The sequence below is a fragment of the Podarcis cretensis genome (assembly GCF_951804945.1).
Source record: "Podarcis cretensis genome assembly, chromosome: 4".
NCBI lineage: Eukaryota > Metazoa > Chordata > Lepidosauria > Squamata > Lacertidae > Podarcis > Podarcis cretensis.
This window is the reverse complement of record NC_137173.1, coordinates 24,627,208-24,646,891: the sequence shown is the minus strand read 5'-3', so window position 1 is coordinate 24,646,891 and position 19,684 is coordinate 24,627,208. Positions and strand designations below refer to the sequence as shown.

Here is a 19,684-nt window from a genome sequence, read left to right as displayed (position 1 = left end):
CCTGGGGAAAAATACTGGAGATGGTTTGCTACATCAGGAGGAAGGTTTTACACAGATTGCTGAAGAGTCACAGCTCCTGGAAAAAATTATCAAGGATAATTTGTCAGCCCTCGAGGATGGTTTATTGCTGATGCTGGAAGGAGTGCAACAGATGTAATGCTGGAAGGCGATGGAATTCATGGAAGGAGGACTCTGTGTATAACTTGGAATCATCTCAGAAGACAAAGTGATCATGTTTCCTGCCATACTTTTGAAAAAAAAAGAATGGAAATACAGGACTGAAGGACTGAAGACCATGGCAACAGGAAATGGAACTGGAAGATACAGGAACTTTTGCGGGAGTGCGAATTAATGTCTACTTAATTTCTGATCAATTGTAGACATTGTCATATAAAAACAGTAAAGAAATTCATGATGAATAAAGAATAAGGACTGAACTGTCTTTTAAAATCTGGTGGTAAAGTTGTGAGGGTGGACCGGAAGAAGATTAAGGCTGACTCTTACTTTTAATAATAATTGGAGAACCTCTTTTGGACTTCTAGGATGGGAAGGGAAAGAAATGAAACTGAGATGCCTGGATTTAACACTGGGAAAATAACACCTAGAAGGAACGAATAACTGGACATTACTCTGGATAATCATCAGATTATTACGAGAAACTTTTGCAAGCACAACTTGAGGAGAGAGGATGATCCTTTCTAGGCAGAATAGCATTACCAAAGTTTGGAAGAAAAAGAACACCTGTAACTTGGAATGAGCACTGAGACTGAGAGCTGAAGAGTAATACATTTATTTACAGGCCTTCTTACATAACTGGTGGTTGCCACTGTCAGCAATTGCAAGCAGTCCAGCTGAATGCCAACTTAATTTTCAAGCTTCTGTCCATTTCTTGGTCACATTAAGGTGACCCAGATGTTCTGTAGCATACTTATGCTCTGGAAACTTAGCTTTTTCTGCAGCCATTGCTCTCTCCCGCCATAAACGTCTGCGTTCTGCATTGTGGCGATACTCCTGGTCTTTTGTCATGTATGGCCGGCTCAGCCAATATTCATTTTCAGCTTCCCTTTCCAGCCTCTTGATGATACCCTGTTTCATTATCTCTGTAACGAACCTTGGCCGTCTGTGTTTACCAATCCACTGACTCCCAGGAATGCGGTTTCGAAGCCGTGCTATGGTCAGAAACATACCTTTAACAGCAAAGGAGGTTAACATTGATTACTTGAATATTCTTCAATCAAATACAAGAGGTCAATATTATTTACAGTTAGCAGCTAGAACCCATGGCTATGATGAATTAGAGAAGCTGACTTCTAGCTTGAGACATCAATGTGTACACCTATCTCATAGGATTTTTGGCAATCATCCTTGTGTCAGAGGCTGCAGGGGTCTTTCGCTTGATTTTTGATAATGTGTAAGTAGAGGACAGACTGGTGCATCTTTTGATTCCCACAAAGGCACTCTTCCCTTCCCTTGATTCTCTTCAGTTAATGGAAAATCCAAGTGAGGCAACACTTACTACTGATAAGCCAGTAAGGGTTGTACCATTTGAGGCTAGGTACATACCATACATTTAAAGCTTATTCCTTGCCTGCAAAAAAAATAATAATAAAATAAAATCTTGACACTTGTAGCTCTATGAGGGGTAAACTACGGTCCTCAAGATTCTGTGATGGGTGGACAGAATATACTGTACTTTTATTCCAACAACAACACAAGAATCTCTGTGGAGCGGAGACTTGAATTGATAATGCATAAACAAACATATTGCTTGTGCTGTGTATTGCATACAAAACTTAATAAGAATGTACCACACGACAAGTTACTGTAGTTATATATTCTTGTATTTACATGGAAACCAATAAAAAATATTTGGACAGAAGATTCTGTGAGGGCTGTGTAGACTTTAAATGAATGGTGTGTATGCAGCCACCGTCATCAGCTGGGGACTCATATTTGAATGTCCCACATCAAAAACTAAGTATCAGAGAAGAGCTCAAACAACGCCTTCACACTGATATGCCAACCCCACCTACTGTGCTATGCCGAACCCACAGTAGTACACTGAGCAGGGACTACATTCTTGGGGTAGCACCTCATATGCAAAAACTCTGATACTTGAACCACCTTCATATGAGCAATCTTGACTGTGAAGCAAGACAGAGCTTAATTTTAAGCTCTCCGCCTTGCTTCCTGGGCTCCAGGAGGCTCTTGCAGGCCATCCAAGTTCCTGGAGATTTTGTGAGAAAAAAATATCATGAAATCTCCAAGAGATCTCAGATTCATGTGAAGAGACACAGGAGTATAATATAATCCCCACCCCACCCCCAAAAAAGTATTAACAGATGAAAATAGTCACTCAGCTGAAACCCGTCTCTCCCAGTACCAAAGATCACACTTTGTTACTGATTGCTCTCGTCAATTAAACTATTCTTAACCCCGTTTTCAGGGCACAAAGCGGCTTACATTACTCTAAATGCATGAAATAAAATAACAAAAACGCAGCAGCATCTTAATTGTTTTTTTCACAGCACAATTCAGCAAACCAGACAAAAAAAACCCCCAGAAGAAATATTTATTTTAAAGACCACCAACAGTGAGGGACTGCACCTTCGGGATGTCGTTCTAAAGTGTAGGACCACCACCGATAAAGCCCTGTCCCTGTTATCTCACAGGGAGGCCAGGGAAGCCCTCTACCACCTGCACATTGTAGAAAGTAAACGCTGAAATAAATTCACATAGCTGCAAACCTCTCACGCTGCTGAAATTCCTAGTCTTGGGAATTTAGATGTGGTTGATTCAAACAACACTTTTGAGAAGCAAGGCAACCCCCACGCTCCCATTTCTTGCTGTAAGGAAAGTGTGGAGGCTGCCCTACATCGCTTCTCAAACGCGTTGTTTGAAACACCTCACACACACTACATCATAGCTGTCAACTTTCAGATTTGAAAATAAGGGATCAGCAGCCTCGAAAATAAGGGCTCAGCCGCCTCACCTGTCCTGGGGACAGTCTACGGGATATCTAACAACCTGGGATAGCAGCGGGAAATGGCGCTGGAATTTCCTGCCAAAAAAAGGAAGGTTGACAGTTATGCACTACATGCTGGAAGAAGCATATGAGCTGCTTTGGCTCCCCACCTCCACCCACTCATGGGGAAGGAAATCCTGCTTTCTGTATTGACCCTGTTCCCTCGCCCATCGCCTGATGCCACCAGTGATATCAGCTGATCAGCAAGGTGTGCATGATGGGGGGGGGATGGCCCCATGGACAAACCTGGACGTCCTTGAGGACCAGAGGATCCCCACTTCCCTGGGCGCCACTTCCCTGGAGGCTCACCTGGAGCGTGTGAAAGGACTGTGAACCGAGTTCAGTTCCAGCAGCGGAAAACGACGCCTCTGCTGCTCAAGGTGCGTCCTCTGCTTTAATGCTACACGTTTGCCTTTTGCGCCTGGGCTTCGGCTGGTAAATCTTAGGAGCTCTAGTAACAACATAAAGAAAAAGCAGCAGATCTGACACGTCTGAAGTGCTCCCATCCCGGGATGAGATGGCAACTAGCCCCTGACTCCTTCCACTGCAATTCTATCAATGCCTACCGGCCACCTTGGGCAGCTTCTCGGTGTCCCGCCCGCTTCCTCTTGCCGCCGGTTTAGAGGGAAACCATTTCTCCCCGCCCACCTGCTTCCCCGTCCCTCCGCTCTGCCCGCCCGTCCCCGCAACCCCTTTCCCGCTGCTCCTCTTCAACTCACCGGTCACAGCTCCGCCCGTCCCACCTCGGCAGGGAAAAGAAAATGGCGCCGCCCGAAAGGTTCCTCCGCGCTTCAGCCTCAAAGCTCTCGCGAGAGTGAGGAGATGGCCTCCCACCCCACCTCCCAGGTTCACTGAAGAGGCGTGGAAAGGAAGCAAGGGCGGGGCTGGCTCGCTCGCTTCCCAGCTGACCAATCGCTGAGCTGGCAGATTCAAACGTCGAGGCGGGAGAGAGGGGTGTGGCGTGAGAGAAAAGCGGGAGGGGTTGGAGACAGAGAGAGATTTAAAGGAGCAATTCCACCCGTTTGCTGGTCTTCAAAAAGGTCCCTTTTACTGGGCAGGAGTCTGCGCGCGTTTGTTTCTCGCCCCCCCCCACCATTTTATTGTTCCTGCCCGTAGGGAGAGGGGCTGTAAATACGTGTTAGTGAGCGGTCGTGTGGAAGAAGGCAGAGAAGTTGCAGACTCCCCAAGCGTGGCAACGGTAAGGCTACTTTTTGTCTTCTGCACCTTTTAGGTTTTTCTTTAAAACGTGGGGAGGGCAAGTTTTGGAAAGCCTTAATAGTGGTTGAACAACATCATCAGTTCTTTTTAAGGTAGCATCTTAAAAAGCAGAGACATCACCTTGCTGACAAAGGTCCGTATAGTCAAAGCCATGGTTTTCCCAGTAGTGATGTATGGAAGTGAGAGCTGGACCATAAAGAAGGCTGATCGCCAAAGAACTGATGCTTTTGAATTATGGTGCTGGAGGAGACTCTTGAGAGTCCCATGGGCTGCAAGAAGATCAAACGTATCCATTCTTAAGGAAATCAGCCCTGGGTGCTCACTGGAAGGACAGATCCTGAAGCTGAGGCTCCAATACTTTGGCCACCTCATGAGAAGAGAAGACTCTCTGGAAAAGACCTTGATGTTGGGAAAGATGGAGGGCACAAGGAGAAGGGGACGACAGAGGACGAGATGGTTGGACAGTGTTCTCAAAGCTACCAACATGCGTTTGACCAAGCTGCAGGAGGCAGTGGAAGACAGGAGTGCCTGGCGTGCTCTGGTCCATGGGGTCACGAAGAGTCGGACACGACTAAACAACAATTCTCCCAAGGTGGATGCAATGCAGCAATAAAATATACCATTAAGCATTCTAAGGTGTAAAGTGTGGTAATATAGATATAGAGTTTAGCAACATTAAAATAACAGCAGCATGTAAAACGTTTCTTTTTATATAACTGGAAAGCGTGTTCTTGGATAGTGAGGTTACTAGGGGAGAGTTATCTTCAAACTCCATTAGGAAGCTTCCAAAGCATCTGGCTGGCCCTAGTATGCTGGACTGAAGAGGCCTTGGCTTGATCCACATTTTTAAGGATTTATAAAATGCTTAACATGAAATATCAAAACAAAATTGCAAAGCATATTAGAAGTCATTCGTGGTAGATTGTATTGGCCATGGGCTAAAGTAATAATTAGCTGGAGGAAGGCCTGAGTAAAAAGCAGAGGTTTGAGTAGATGTCCAAAGCACAGGGCAATAGGTGCCTGTCTAATCAAGGAGCGGCAGAATTTAATAATATTTGTGCAACCGTACTGAAGGCCTTGTCAGTAGCTGCACGCTGAGCACTTCATCTTTTGAGTGCGAAGATATAGCGGTCAAGGTGATCTACAAAAAAGCCTGGACCTGAGTTGTCTAGGACCTTATAAAAAGTTCAGTCTTGCAGTGTAGTGCCTACTCAGAAGAAAATTGGTTTCAGTGGATCTTACTCTCAGGAAACAGAGGTTCTCAAGGACCACCTCTGCTGGAGGGTAGCAGCATGAGAACGGGTCTTTTCTACTGTGGCTTCCTGCTAGGAAATGCTCTCTCCCTCACCTTCATTAAATATCTTCAGGCACCAGGCAGAAACCTTTCTCCATAACCTGGCCTTTGGCTATTGTCTTTTAATTGTGTTTGTATGTAAAATACATAATATGTATTTTATGTTCTTGTTTTGCATTTTTATGTTGTGAACCACCCTCTGAAGGATGGTATACTAATATATTAACTAATAATAAAATATTTGAATCTGTTTGTTTAAATAATCACTGCCATTTATTCTTTATAGAAGGGCTCAAAGTCCTGAGCAAAATTAAAATGCACAGTCCCTGGCCTGAGGCTCACAAATTAGAATGCAGATGTATAGCTTAGATTAGCTACAATATACTATTCCATGCTTTATTCTGTAATAACATCATTTGTATATGGCATAGTAAAAGAGGCAACAAAGCACACTGGCAAGCTGTAGCTACAGCTGGTTGCTTTTTGAGGAAGATATTCTTTGAATTATTAGGGTGATGGCTTCTCATAAAATTGCAGTGTTCTTTGGTACTTTATTTCAAAGGAATAAATGGAATTTCACTTCAACTTGAATCCAAAAAATATAATTATCAGTGATAATAACACACACAAACACAAAACTGTGGCATTTCCTATGCACTGAAAAGTCTCAGGAATGTCAGATCTTTGTGGGTGTTGTATCAATGGTAGCTAATGACAACACACAATATCCAGCAGTGTATGTGACACAAATTTATTCTGCTGCAGGTGTTCCTTGGATTAAACTGATTGTGAGGAAAGTCTCTTGCAAAACAACCAAATTTCCCAATGCTGAGCTTTTAAAACATTATTGTTGTTGTTATTATTATTATTATTATTATTACTACTACTACTACTACTACTCTTCTATGGGTTGTGTTCTGCCTATTTGTTGAAAAGTTGCTCTGTATTCTTTCTGCAAATTATGCCAATAGCAACAAAAACCTGCTGCTTTGTCTAGGGTTTTCCTTCACTATGGACGTCAGCGGCATGTTCTTCAACAAACTGCGAACCTTAGCAGTCACTGTGGAAAAAGAGGCCGAGCAGCTGAAGCAGATTTTTCAGAGTGATGACACAGGTAAGGAAGACCCATGAAACTAAAATAAAAAAATACATGGTATTTTATTATTTATTGTATTTTACATAGTATTCTATGGAATTCAAATTGTAATACAATAAAATATAAGAAATAAAATTGTAATTAAAAATCATACAGCATCTAGCACAGTGCATTGCTACAATGAGGTGAAAAATGGTCCAGCAAGACCATTAGTGAGTTTTTCAAATGGTCCATAGGAAAAATAGTTTGGGAACTGCTGTCCTGCAAAATACCTTAAAGATACTGAATTGTGTTTTCTTTCTAAATCCATTTTCATTTAAAAACATGGCTTGAAGAGTTTGAAGAAGATTCACCAATGAGGTACTTACACGAACTGTTCTCTGAAGTCAGAACACTAAAGGTACTTTTGATCTACTCTCCCCAACCCCTGCCCCACCTTTTAAAACTCTTGCTGTAATTTCACTGGTTATGTACAGTGGTACCTCAGGTTACATACGCTTCAGGTTACGTACGCTTCAGGTTACAGACTCCGCTAACCCAGAAATAGTGCTTCAGGTTAAGAACTTTGCTTCAGGATGAGAACAGAAATTGTGCTCTGGCGGCGTGGCAGCAGCAGGAGGCCCCATTAGCTAACGTGGTGCTTCAAGTTAAGAACAGTTTCAGGTTAAGTACAGACCTCCGGAACGAATTAAGTACTTAACCCGAGGTACCTCTGTATTAGGTATGCCAAGTTCTAATTCACTGAAATTCTAAAGAAAGAGCTAGCCAGCATTTGTTCTAGTCCTACCTAGGACTTCAAGTCCTTCAAGTTACAAGAAAGGAGATTTCCAGCTAAACATCAGGAAGAAGTTTCTGACAGTAAGAGCTGTTTGACAGTGGAAGGGACTGATCTCTCCTTCCTTGGAGGTTTTTAAGCAGAGGTTGGATGGCCATCTGTCATGGATACTTTAGTTGAGATTCCTGCATTGTGGGAAGGTGGACTTGATGATCCTTGAAATCCCTTCCAACTCTACAATTCTGATTCTATGCACTCTGAAATAAAGGACTAAATGTAAGCATGAAAATAAGTCCTGTTTGGTAGTGAATGTTCACATTTCTGCATTTATGAAGTAAGTCACATTAGTAGTAAGGGGTAACATTTGTTTTCTTCCTGTGTGTCAGCTATGATCCTAAATATGCAGGAAAATTAAAATACTTCTGTTAAGCTTGCACCAAATTATCCATCAGTGATATACAATGTTGGCTCTAATCCTCCAAAAGCATGTGGAGGAATACCGTATTTTTCGCTCTACAAGACGCACTTTTTCCCTCCTAAAAAGTATGGGGAAATGTGTGTGCGTCTTATGGAGCAAATGCAGGCTGCACAGCTATCCCAGAAGCCAGAACAGCACGAGGGATCGCTTCGCAGCGATTCCTCCTGCTGTTCTGGCTTCTGGGATTCAGAATATTTTTTTTCTTGTTTTCCTCCTCCTAAAACTAGGTGTCTCTTATGGTCTGGTGCCTGTTATAGAGTGAAAAATACAGTATATCATTCATATTTTGTAGAAGAATTTTTCCCTTCATTTTAAAAAAAAGAACCCTTTGTTGCTGCTTTTCTGTTGGCAATAATAAAAAACTGATGTCATAATCCTGCCATACTGCTTGCTGACCTATACAAACTGTTCAGCATTGTCTAAAGATAAACTTTTTTTTTAATTGAAGAGTGATGCTGATAATACTCTTTGTAAGAGTTCTTCAGAAAGAGATGCTACATATTATTTCTTGAAAGCCACTAAAGTTTTGATGAAACGAACTTCAACAGATCTTGGGAAAATAAGAGACCTCTTCCAGAAATATGGCTATAAACCCATTGTTGGCGAGGATGCAGGTAACTCTGAATATATTCCACATTTCACTTATCACTGTATGTGCATTTTTAAAATTAAAGAACATATTGGGTGTTTTTACAGAATGCAATAGAAGCTTTCAGCTTGGAAATTGCTAATACTTTTGTTGCATACTCACTCCAGTCATCCTCCTTTTTTATTCTAGTGTAAAATGTGCTTAGAATCCTTTTAATTAAAAGCTCTGACTTATGTAACTGCTATACGCCTATAAATACTGAAGCTGTGGAAGCTATATGCTTTAATGTAATTCTTTAATATACTTCCCAGGCTTCTGCCCACGTATCGCTTGCTGTGTTAAGATTTGCGTAATAAACCTGCCATCCAGTTGCAGATACTGCCCACATTGAATTGCTTTCAGTGGTGTTTGCATTCAAGTGTACATCCATATTCTGGTGTAGCTAGTCAGGTTTAGTTCTTTCTTTTTTTAAGCTGCATTCGAACAGTAGAGTTCCTTGTTTCCTAAATATGCTTAGGAACTCTGGAGTATATTATGTACCTCCTCACTGCTATTTCTTCCTATTATCCATGAAATTCCACTCCTCTTCTATAGTTTGCTATACCATTATTAAATAGTATATATCAATCCTCACAATGGTATATTATTATTAGTAGTAACCAGGCTTTCTCTTATAATGAGTTTGAACTAGGATTTTAATTGAGTTTGCAAAGCTTGACTACAAGAGAACAGGGTGGATAAAAATAAATGATTTTCTTTTAAAAAATCAGATTTTTTAAAATTTAAATCAGATTTTTAAAATTTAAATGCTTTTGGAGAAAAAAATCATTCTAAAGATAGTTTTCTATTTAAGTTATAGTCCAAAGGCTATTCATCAGAAAATAAGGATTTGTTTTAAGTTTTTCATGTGTGCTAAAACTCAGTCTAAGATTTATTTATTTTTAATTGTTTAACCACATCAGTTAACAAACATGGATACATATGCTATAATGTTATTGTTTCAGTTAAATAAATTGTTTAAATTGTTATTAAGGAAATGATTATTTTTCTCCTTCCAATAAAGTACAGCAGAAAAGTTGTCCAAATATAAACAGTTAACTTATTAAACCTCACAATGATTTCATAACTATCTGTCTATGTATTTCTAATAGTATAACCAAATCAGTAATTTTTGATGTAACTGTAAAAACTATTCTGAAAATTTATTATTCCAAAAATGAAACTTTCATCTGGTTGTAAATATGAAGATAATACCAGCAAGAATTTGTCTTTTTGTAAAAAAGAAAAAAGACTATTTAAATCAAGTCTTGCTGACTAGTGATTTAAATCGATTTGATTTAAAACAAATCCACCCTACAATAGAATCTGCTAAATATTAAACCATAACCCTGTATTAACAACGGAAATTCAACTATTTCACTATACTGTGCTAATATTCCTGATCTCCTTCGATTAGATCAGAAATGTGGAAATGACTATGAGCAATTCAGTCTTTTTAAAAAGTTGGTTATTTTTGAAACTAAGCAGATTATCTTTTTAATAAAGCAAAACAGGATGAAGTTGAAATTAACCCTGAGTCTACATCTGCTGAAGAAGAGCCCAAAATCCTTGATTTTCCTGAACAATCATCTGCACATCATGCTCTGCTGCAAATTCCACAGCTTTCAGATTTTGGCCTTTCAAAATATGCTCTCCCAAGTACTTCAGGCATCTTGCATAATCAGCCCACATATGCACAGAAGGAGGAACCGAGAGTGGATTATTCTGAGCGTTTATCACCCAAGGCAGAACAGTTTCGTATCTATGGGTATAAAATGGGTTTGAATGATGATACCACAAGTTTAGTGGCAGATCAAACTATCTTCCTACTCAATCCCAAAAACAGTAGGTAAGTGACATCCTTTGAGAGCTCCAAAAATACATGGGTTCTCATTTCTCAGTCTGATGACACTTTCAATCCTTGAGGTAATCGGCCAGCAGATTTGCAGATGTTGTGTGCACACAAATATTTAGTGGGAGGAGGGTGAGACTTGCTGCTAACCTCTAATGGCACCATCATTTTAGAGCAGTGGTCTTCAACTTTGCACCCCCCTCCCTGTTTTAACCCAAGTATGCACTTGGAGACTCATTTTTTCCTTTTTAAAAAAAACATGTTTATACGGTGCTGGTACTGCTGTTGCAATCTATCTTGAATCAGGTTGCGCCCAAGTAGTGGGTTCTGACCCCCCAGCTGGAAGACCAATTAACCATTTACTCTTTTTTTGAGATTTTTTAATTCTGCCTTTTGTACAAAACACTTTCAGCTAATGGTTTCCAGTTTAAAAAAAGAAAATGCACAAAATAACTCCATCCCCTTCCGGATGCCATCAGTAATAACTTAGCGCTGGGGAAAAGAAAAGCAAGCCCCCATCTCTCCATCCAACCTGTGATGGGACTGTGGAAGAGAGTTGAGCTATCAGAAAAGATGGCCGCAGGTGTGGGTGATGGATCTGTGTTGAAGTCATGAAAGAGGGAGAGTAGAGAAGGGCATCTCCTTGAGCCTCCTTAATAAACTGCAGTCTCCCAAATATTTGAGTGCCATGTACCTTGTAAAGTTCCCTTCCAAGAGGCTTACGGTCTATAATTCAACACAGGAGGAATGGGATGGAAATGGAGACTGGGGTAAACAGGGAAAATGTGTCTATTTTATTTTACTTGTGCTTAAGTTTGTTCCCCTCTGCTCAATTCACAATTACTGAAAAGAGAAGGGAGTTGAAATGATGTGAAAATATTTTTGTCTTATCCTTAGGCAAGCTAATAATAAACCGAGTGAATCTGCAGTGGAATTGGAATCAAACAAGAACCTAGCTACACCTAAGCAAAAGAACAAATTTTGTGGTAAGCCCTGTGTATTCAAATTAGGCTAGTGATTTCTTTTCCGTAAGGAACCATTCAAATATCCTAGGCTTGTAACTAAAGAGATTCCAGAGTATAAGGTCTGAAGGCATGTGAGGCTGCTACCTAGCTGGCACTTGGCACTTGGTAACACGTGTGCCATGGAGGTCTGTGTGATCTAGAAGAAACGTAATGAAAGTAAAGAGTTATTCAAAGGGAGCCTGTGGAGACCTGGTTTTAGGGATATTCCAGGCTCTCTTAATCAGTTTTCTTTAAAAAGAAGTAATAATCTTTCTTGTGTGAGCCTTTGTATATTTACTCAGAAGTCAGTCTCACTTTGTTTAATAGAGCTTATTCCCTAGAAATTGTGTTTAGAATTGCAGCCTAACCTCCAGTAAATCTGTTCTTCCAGTGTTTTGACCAACAAAGAAAATAACTGGGAAGCGCATTTATTTAGAAATTGAATAAAAAATATTTTTAATTGATATTTCATACAGTTGAATAACTTACAACATCTTGGGCTATCCAAATATAGGTTGAAGCTGTTCTGCACCCCCTGCCCTTAAAAACCTTTATATACTGCCTTTCTGTCTAGAAAAAGGTTCAAGGCAGCTCACAAGTTTCATAAGAACAGTCTAAGAAAAACAAAGAACAGGCAGAATGAAAGCTGAAATAAAATCTAGTAAGCAGCTCCAATTTAAAGCCAGGAGCAAAACAAAACAATTGCCTATTCAACACACCTAAAGGCTGCTGGAATGAAAAATGTCTTTGACTTCATTCGGGAAGGGGATAGGTTCTGGAGCCTAGAGGCAACCAACCACATGGGATACCACCATCAGTTGAACATCAGATGGTGGGACAAGCAGGAGGGTGGCCCTAGTTGATATTGAAGGAGACGGCAGCCGTTTGGATAATTTGTTCTCAAGGTGGGCACCATGTTGGCTGCCCCAGCCTAAGGTCATCTCCAATACATTGAATTTGGCCTGGAAATGGACCAGAAACCACTGAAGTGCGTATGAACTGAGAGAGTGATGACAATTTATCCTGATAAGGAGTTTCAGAATTTGGGAAAACTTGTTTCTGGCAATCTGATTTCATTATCTGAATGTAACTGTTCAGAGGCATATATCAAATTCTGCTATGCAGAAAGGCCAAAAGCTTGCATTCACCAGTGATGAAAGTTTCTATTGCATTCAGATATAAATCTCTGGGTCCAGTGAGAACTCTTCATTCATGGAAGTGTGGTCCTCAGTTCTGCATTTTCATCCTTTTACGCTTGAATGAATTTGTAGACTCACTATCTGTGTGAAATTGCCAATCATATACTATGTTTTCAGATGACGATTATATGGCTTCACCCGCTGCACCTGAGTTCTGCACACCTGGCTTGAAGATTCCCAGCAGAAAGGATGCCATATCCCCAGAGAGTAATAAATTGGATGCCTCTAATCATATGACAGAAACGTCTCTTCCAGATACAGAGTCTCTGATAACAAAACCTAAAGTAAGCACTGAGTTTTTATTTTGTAAATGAAATGGGTCTCTTAATGGGACTTCTGCACCGTGCTGTACTCATAGGAAAGGCTTTTAACAATGAAGATCTTCAAAGGATGTCTTAACTGCATGATTTTTAAAATAAAAAAAATTGTCCTTGTATTTCATTATCTGAACATTGCAATTCTTTGGGTTTTTTTCCTTACAGCAAACATGTGTCCCAAATAATACAGTTGTTGGATACGGCACTGTTCCACCTGTCCCTCATTCAGACAAGTATCTGGAGTGTCTTGAAGCACCTTCAGCAGTGCTGGATAGGCTTGAAGAACTGCCTCCTCCAGAAATATCAGATTACAGTAGCCTGTTCAGTTCTCCTCCTCCTCCTCCTGAAATAACCGTGATTCCAAGGCAGATTTCTCAGGTGAACAAGTTAAACCTTCCTGCTGCTAATGCCGATTTTGACATTTTTGCCAGCAAATTGTTTTCCTTGTGCATGGAAAGTATAAAACTTGGAAAGGTCCACGCTTCTCCAACATCATCTACTTAATTATTATTATTTTTTGTTACAGATCTTGTCAAAATACAATCCAAAGGTAGAAGCATACAGATCACTGGAAAGGGGGACTCGTGTAGGAATTGCTACACAGTTTGAAAAACAGCCTGTTTTTGATACTGGGAACAAAGAAAACAGGTGAGATTTGAGCATGAGGTATTCCACACACACACACACACACACCTGGCTTTTCCAGACTCGGTGGAAGTAGCGTTGTACTATGTGCAGGCATATGAGGCACTCGCTGCCCCTCGCGAAGGCCTGGAATTAGTAGGTAGATTTGTGGCATGGTGTCCAAAGAACAGGACTCCTGCTCATCCCTGCCTCTAGCTGTATATGTGGGTTTGCACCCAGCCACAATTCCAACCTACCACATGGCATCAATGAAAGCTAGCTGTCTGGGAACTCTCCTGCAACCAGCCATAGTTCTTGGAAACACTTGTGTGGATCTGGAGCTACTGCCAATATCTTGTTGAAGTTTTAAGATTCAGTATATATTAAGAATAGCTCTGGATCAGGCCAGTGGCCTGCCTAGCCCAGCATCCTGTTCCCACAGTGGTCAACCAGATGCCTACGGGGAAGCGCAAAAGCAGGATTTGAGCATAACAGCACTCTTCTGACTTGAGATTCCTTGCTGCTGGCATTCAGAGGCAAACTGTGGCTGACACTGGAAGTAGAACATAGCCACTGAGAGCCTTGTCAGTGTCTAATAGAAAGGAGGATAGACTGAAAGGTGGAATTGGGCTAATTGAAAATCCCATTACTCAAATCAGCTCTCATTGCCTGGGCATGACCCACGTTTATTGGAGGAAAAGGTGAACAGGAGTTCAAAGACTGGTAAAGAAAGAATGCAATGTGTTTCCACTTTCAGACTTAGCAGTTCATTAGAAGAGTAAATCTTTAGACATTAAAACAAAAACAAAAACCAAGATGGCTGTCCTTTAGTCAAGACCCCTATGAAATGAATACAAATGGGCATGTTTCAATGGAAGTCACTTGAACATGGTGCCAATATTATAATTTAACTGCTTTGTTTGTTTTTTTATTACATTTGCAGAAAATAATCTGGACGAAGGCTATGACTTGGCTTTTTAGAGGCTGCTATAATGAAGATTGTCCAGCAAACTCCATGGGAAAATATCAGAATATTTATTTCTAACCGTTTGGCAACCAGTTTAACTAAAGCTATATTCTCTTCTTTCATTTCCCCAGAGACCCCCATATACATTATGAAAACCTGTTAATGGAAGTTAAGACTGCATTTATTAAATATTTGTTTAAATTCTGCTTGTGAGCTGATACGTAAGGATGGTAGAAGCGAGGGGGAAATAATGTATTAAGAGTGGCCAACTCTGCTGCCCTGCTCTTAAACTAATTTGATATTTGAATCCACCCTCCCTGCCTGCAAATGTTCTGCATATTTTTAGGACTGCGGGAGTTGCCATTGTGGTTTTTTAAATTTGATTTAAAAAAAAAGGTAGATGGAACATCCAAGCTTGTAAGTGTTCATACTTAACCATGGTCTGTTACTAATGTTTCAACATAGTATTAAGAAAGCATCCAGTTATGTGCTGTGGAGGGGGGACCCTGGGGCAGATTTGAGAGGCAAAACCCCCACTAACATTCCAACTAAAGCAATCCTGTTCTATCATGATCGAGAATGTTTTCAATTTTATAGCAAGCAATTCATGAGAGAATCACATCTTCAGTCTACAGCATGTGATGTAATGTCTAGACAAAAGGGCAGGTGGGCAAGCAAGCAACAGGAAAACTTCCAATTTTTGTTTTTGATAGCAACTGCTGTCAGTGTCATGAAACACATTTTACAAAGCTATGTCACTGCTTTTATTTTTACAAGTTTTAAAAAATAAAATTATTTCACAAGGACTTAATTATATCAAGACAGTCATACAGCTGTGGAAACAATGGATAACCTTGCCTGTGGAAGATTTTTCAGAACTTCCCATTTTTAAGGATGTAACTTCCAGTTGAAGCAACAATTGCATTTTAAATTGGGAATACCTTAAGTGGTTCAAATCCTTTCGTAGTCAAATATAGAAGCAAAAATGATAGCCCTCCTGGTCGCATTTACATATCAGTGAATAAAATAGGGTGTAATATTACAGGTGTTAAGCTGCCATGATTTCCTTCTATTATGACCAATTTAAGGATGCGTTTCAACAAACCTTGACACTTCTGTCCATCTGATAGTGTAAGTCCTACTACAGCTGTATTAGGGTGAATATTTTTGCACAATGAATATGCAATTATTGAGCACAGATGTTGCACTCACCACATTGGCAATCCCATCATCTACACCCAATACTTTGTACCTGGGAAAATGCAGCTCTTCCAGATTGCGTTGTAGACTCTGATTTCTGACAAAATAGGTACTTTATGGATGTTCAAAAAGTAACCAGATTTCTTAAAAGGCAATCTTACAGTGCACTTATGAAATACCTCTCATTTAATCTTTCCACACTACAGGCTGGCCTTACAATATATACGGTTTCAAATACCTCAAGACTGCTTGTGGTGTTTTAGCCAAACATTACACACTTTAAGAAACACTGCAGTGTCTGGTTTTCAGCTATTCAGAAAAAGAAAACCTAGCAGAGAGCACCCTTCTAAAAATATACAGTAACATAATTTCAGTATTTCTACAGCTTAACAGGTTTCTAGTATTTTCACTTTGCATTAAAAAAAACAAGCCGTTTGTAATCTGTATGACCATGTAGTGTGGTCATTAGAAGAAAGCAAAATATTAATAGGGTCTCATGCGACCTGATGGAGGCGGTGCTCGATTTGGGGGAGTAATTGCTATGTCCAGGTAATCCCCTATCTGGAACTTCTGAGACTGCAGAGTCATGGAATCATCTGTGCCCTTTCTGCCTGACATTGTACTGCCAATCTCTTTCACCCTGTAAAAAGAAATTAAGACCAAAATAAGAACATGAGCCATATCTTTGTTCCACCTAGTCAAGTACTGTCTCCTGTGATCAGCAGCAGTGGGTTTGATAGCTTTAAAAGTGCAGAGGTAAGTACAGGTGACTGCCAACTTACATGGGGATAAAACCAAAACCACATATAGTCAACACACTGCGTGCAATTGGGGGGGGGGGTTGAATTTCCAAAGGTCTTCTTTTCCTGAATGTCCACCCTCTTTTTAAAAATTCTACACACATAAAGTTGAATGTGCACAAGTTAAATGTGTTTAAGTTGTGAGTTACCTGTACTTTCATGCCCTTTTGCAACAGCCTAGGAAGGCATTCCTCAGACTACGGAAAGGGAGGGACCTAATTACATAATAAACTTCCCATTTACAGCCTAGGTGTTCAGATTACAGCATATATGGGCACTTACTAGTACATGTTTTAAGATTTTAGAAGCTAATGCACAATTTCTAGTGTATTATAATTCCTATGAAGAATTTCATTAGAACTTTTCAGATTTTGCTACAATTTGCATCTACTGACTCCATTGACAATTACCTGTAACCAGGCCTTTTAAGATCTGTGAAGACTATTGCAAAGTTAAAATGTGTGCCCTTTTTCCTTGCTTCTGGGTAGACTTCTTTCACTAAACTTGTCAGTTCTTTTAGAGTTGCATCCATCCTGGAACAAAAGCAGCATTATAAGTCAGTATAGTATCCCTAGATTTTAACATCGTGATATTAAGTTAAACCTCTTAAGAGGTCAGTGAATTGCATCCAGAACTACATCTCATTTTAGAGATTTCACAAAGGATTAGTCTGAGTTTCATATAGGACAAAGAACTATTAGACTATGGCTACACCATAACCTAAAATCCAGAATGAGTGTCTTGTTGTTCAACTGCTCTTTGTCAATTTGCAGAACACTCATGCAAAAATCAACAGCATTAGGAGCAAGAAACATAACTGTAATTTTGCATCTCGGTCACATTCAAATTTGGACCAGGGCATTCAACAGATGGCCCATAAGAAATGGGAGGACAACCAAGAGACCTTAGTCACTTGTTCCACAGGAAAAAAGCAGTACTGGGACGTTTTTATCCCAACTGGCTGGTACAGTGGTACCTTGGGATGCGAACGGGATCCGTTCCGGAGCGCCGTTCACATCCTGAACGGAACGTAATAAGACGCAACAGCGCGTCTGTGCACGCCGCGTTTTGCCACTTCTGCGCATGCACGTGACGTCATTTTTAGTATCTGCGCATGCGTGAGCGGCGAAACCCAGAAGTAACGCACTCCGTTACTTCGAGGTTGCCGCGGAGCACAACTCGAACACACTCAACCCAAAGCACATTCAACCTGAGGTATGACTGTATTTGTCAGTGACGAGGATTGCAGAAAACAAAGAATAAGAGCTGGATGCATTCCACAAGTGCTCTACTCCAGACTGTCTAAAATAAGAGGTGGCAGAGATTCTAGGCCTTCAATATCTGAGGCAAAAATATCAAAGCTTCACCAGTTGATGTTTGGCCTTTCATCTAGCAATGAAAAAACCAGCCTCTGTCCAGTGGAGGGGTGTGTGGCAGCCCACCTTCAGTTACCACACCAAAACTGCTACAAGTGGAGAAGTGCAGCTCAGACTGCTGCCACTCACCAGGTATAGATCTGCAGTTCACTGGAAGGTACATTTCCACGGGCAAACTCATCCATTCGGTGATGGCGCCCATTGTTGGTGGTGAAAACCCTCAGAAGGAGGGGACAGGTCTGTAAGGCAAAGAAGAGACCATTCACTTGTTGCAAAGCAAGCAATGAATGACAACAAACCCAACTAACCTAGATCGCATACAAGAATTGTTTTGTTTTCAACCTACATTTTTATACAAAACTTTTAAATTCTTTCTTATGACCAAGTCCTTAATGTAAGACTAATGTAAAGACTATCCTTTAATCAATTCTTGCAGCTAAAATTATCAAAGGGGGAAATATTTCAAGACCTAAGATTAAATTTGAGATTGTTAAGGACTCTTAAAAAATAATTTCTAACATTTAATTGCATTTTTTCTTTTAATTTTGATAACAAAAAGCCAACACCTTATATACCGTACATTAAAATGGAACAGGGATCTGTTTAATCTATGATAAACCATTTTGTGGGATTTTTTTTTTACAATGAAGAAGTGTATAAATTTTATGAAATAAATAATAACAAAAGTTGGCCCTTTCTGTAACGTTTGTTATTTATTTCATAAACTTTATACACCATTTGACTAAGAAACCTCAAGGCGCTTGTGGAACCTTTTTTAAATATAGAGGTACTTGGAATTTTCTTCACATGTAAGAGAATTGTGCTAGGGCTAGAAGACACTGTAGGATGTAATTACAAAATTTTGCAAAAACTGTGGCTAAATAAAGGCTTTAGCTAATTAAATTAACTGCTCAAAAGATGTTCCAATCAATTCACCTGCATAATATGAGTCATTATTTTATGTCAATTCTCTTATAGTGTAATAGGCAGTGCTGCTGTTTTATGTCTTGATATTTCTTATTTACATTGTCTTCTGCATGCGAATCTCTTCTGTACTCTCATTCCTTATGTACTTTTATTACTGTTTTGTATCTACATTTTTTTTTATAAAAAAAAGCTATTGCATCTTAGCCCTTTCCCATTAGATATAATATCCCACGGATATAAAACCAAGCCAAAGTGGAAAAACTAAAGTTTGCTATTGGAAGCCTTTCCGCTTGTGTGGACACACCCCTCCCCACTTTTTCCAACACCACTTAGACAACTTATCTAAACGAGCGTTTCTTCAGCCATAAAATAGGACACATACACAAGTAAACGGTATGGTTGAGAGAAAGGCATCTCTTAGTTCACTAATGCTAAACACGGAACGTCTGAGTAGGCCATCACGAAGAGTCTCCCAACAGGTGAACCAGCCCTCCCTGTGAAGCATACACGCTGCTGCAAACGCGGGCGTGGAACGTGTGAACGCGCCCTCCCGCCTCTTCCCCCAGCTCCTCCCCACACCTTCTCACGATCGATAGGCTTCTCGGGCTCCTTCTTAATCTCCTCCTGAGTAACGCGAGACTCCACCGCCATCTTGCTGTCTGGTCGCACCGACCTCTGTGGAAGCGGCCCAGCGAAGCGAAAGGGGAGAAGCGGCAGCCTCTGCGCCAAGGCTCCGGTTCCAACCCACAAGCCGCACCTTCCTCCCCGCCGCAAGTTCTCCCCCACCCCAAGAGCCCGGACGTCCCCTCTACCCGCCTCTTCAAGCTCCGCTGAAGCAAGATGGCGGCGCCCACGGGCGTCAAGCTTGCTTTTGGAACCGCGGCGGCGGCGCAAGTTCTCGCGA

The 19,684-nt window shown here is 40.6% G+C and overlaps 3 protein-coding genes across 5 annotated transcripts; 1 reads left to right on the top strand and 2 right to left on the bottom strand.

Moving 5' to 3' along the window:
- Nucleotides 1-774: 774 nt before the first annotated feature.
- Nucleotides 775-3,848, bottom strand: MRPL57 (mitochondrial ribosomal protein L57). Of its 3 annotated transcripts, none has more exons than XM_079974267.1 (3): nucleotides 3,745-3,848; nucleotides 3,272-3,476; nucleotides 775-1,187 (listed from the first exon to the last, which is right to left on the bottom strand). In XM_079974267.1, exon 3 carries the CDS (start codon nucleotides 1,183-1,185, stop codon nucleotides 871-873), a length of 315 nt encoding a protein of 104 aa, XP_079830393.1. In that variant the 5' UTR covers nucleotides 1,186-1,187; nucleotides 3,272-3,476; nucleotides 3,745-3,848; the 3' UTR covers nucleotides 775-870. The 3 variants fall into 3 exon arrangements, with proteins under 3 accessions (XP_079830393.1, XP_079830392.1, XP_079830394.1); XM_079974266.1 differs by having other exon boundaries at nucleotides 3,335-3,476; XM_079974268.1 differs by lacking the exon at nucleotides 3,272-3,476 and having other exon boundaries at nucleotides 3,745-3,842.
- A 177-nt stretch (nucleotides 3,849-4,025) lies between these two features.
- SKA3 (spindle and kinetochore associated complex subunit 3) lies at nucleotides 4,026-14,683 on the top strand. Its single transcript, XM_079973958.1, has 10 exons — nucleotides 4,026-4,223; nucleotides 6,535-6,651; nucleotides 6,969-7,033; nucleotides 8,335-8,500; nucleotides 10,021-10,363; nucleotides 11,264-11,352; nucleotides 12,687-12,853; nucleotides 13,052-13,264; nucleotides 13,413-13,534; nucleotides 14,454-14,683. Exons 2-10 carry the CDS (start codon nucleotides 6,549-6,551, stop codon nucleotides 14,458-14,460), a joined length of 1,275 nt encoding a protein of 424 aa, XP_079830084.1. The 5' UTR covers nucleotides 4,026-4,223; nucleotides 6,535-6,548; the 3' UTR covers nucleotides 14,461-14,683.
- Nucleotides 14,684-15,217: 534 nt separating this feature from the next.
- On the bottom strand, nucleotides 15,218-19,584 carry SAP18 (Sin3A associated protein 18). Its single transcript, XM_079974235.1, has 4 exons — nucleotides 19,360-19,584; nucleotides 17,983-18,092; nucleotides 16,888-17,010; nucleotides 15,218-16,317 (listed from the first exon to the last, which is right to left on the bottom strand). Exons 1-4 carry the CDS (start codon nucleotides 19,429-19,431, stop codon nucleotides 16,161-16,163), a joined length of 462 nt encoding a protein of 153 aa, XP_079830361.1. The 5' UTR covers nucleotides 19,432-19,584; the 3' UTR covers nucleotides 15,218-16,160.
- Between the last annotated feature and the right edge of the window lie 100 nt (nucleotides 19,585-19,684).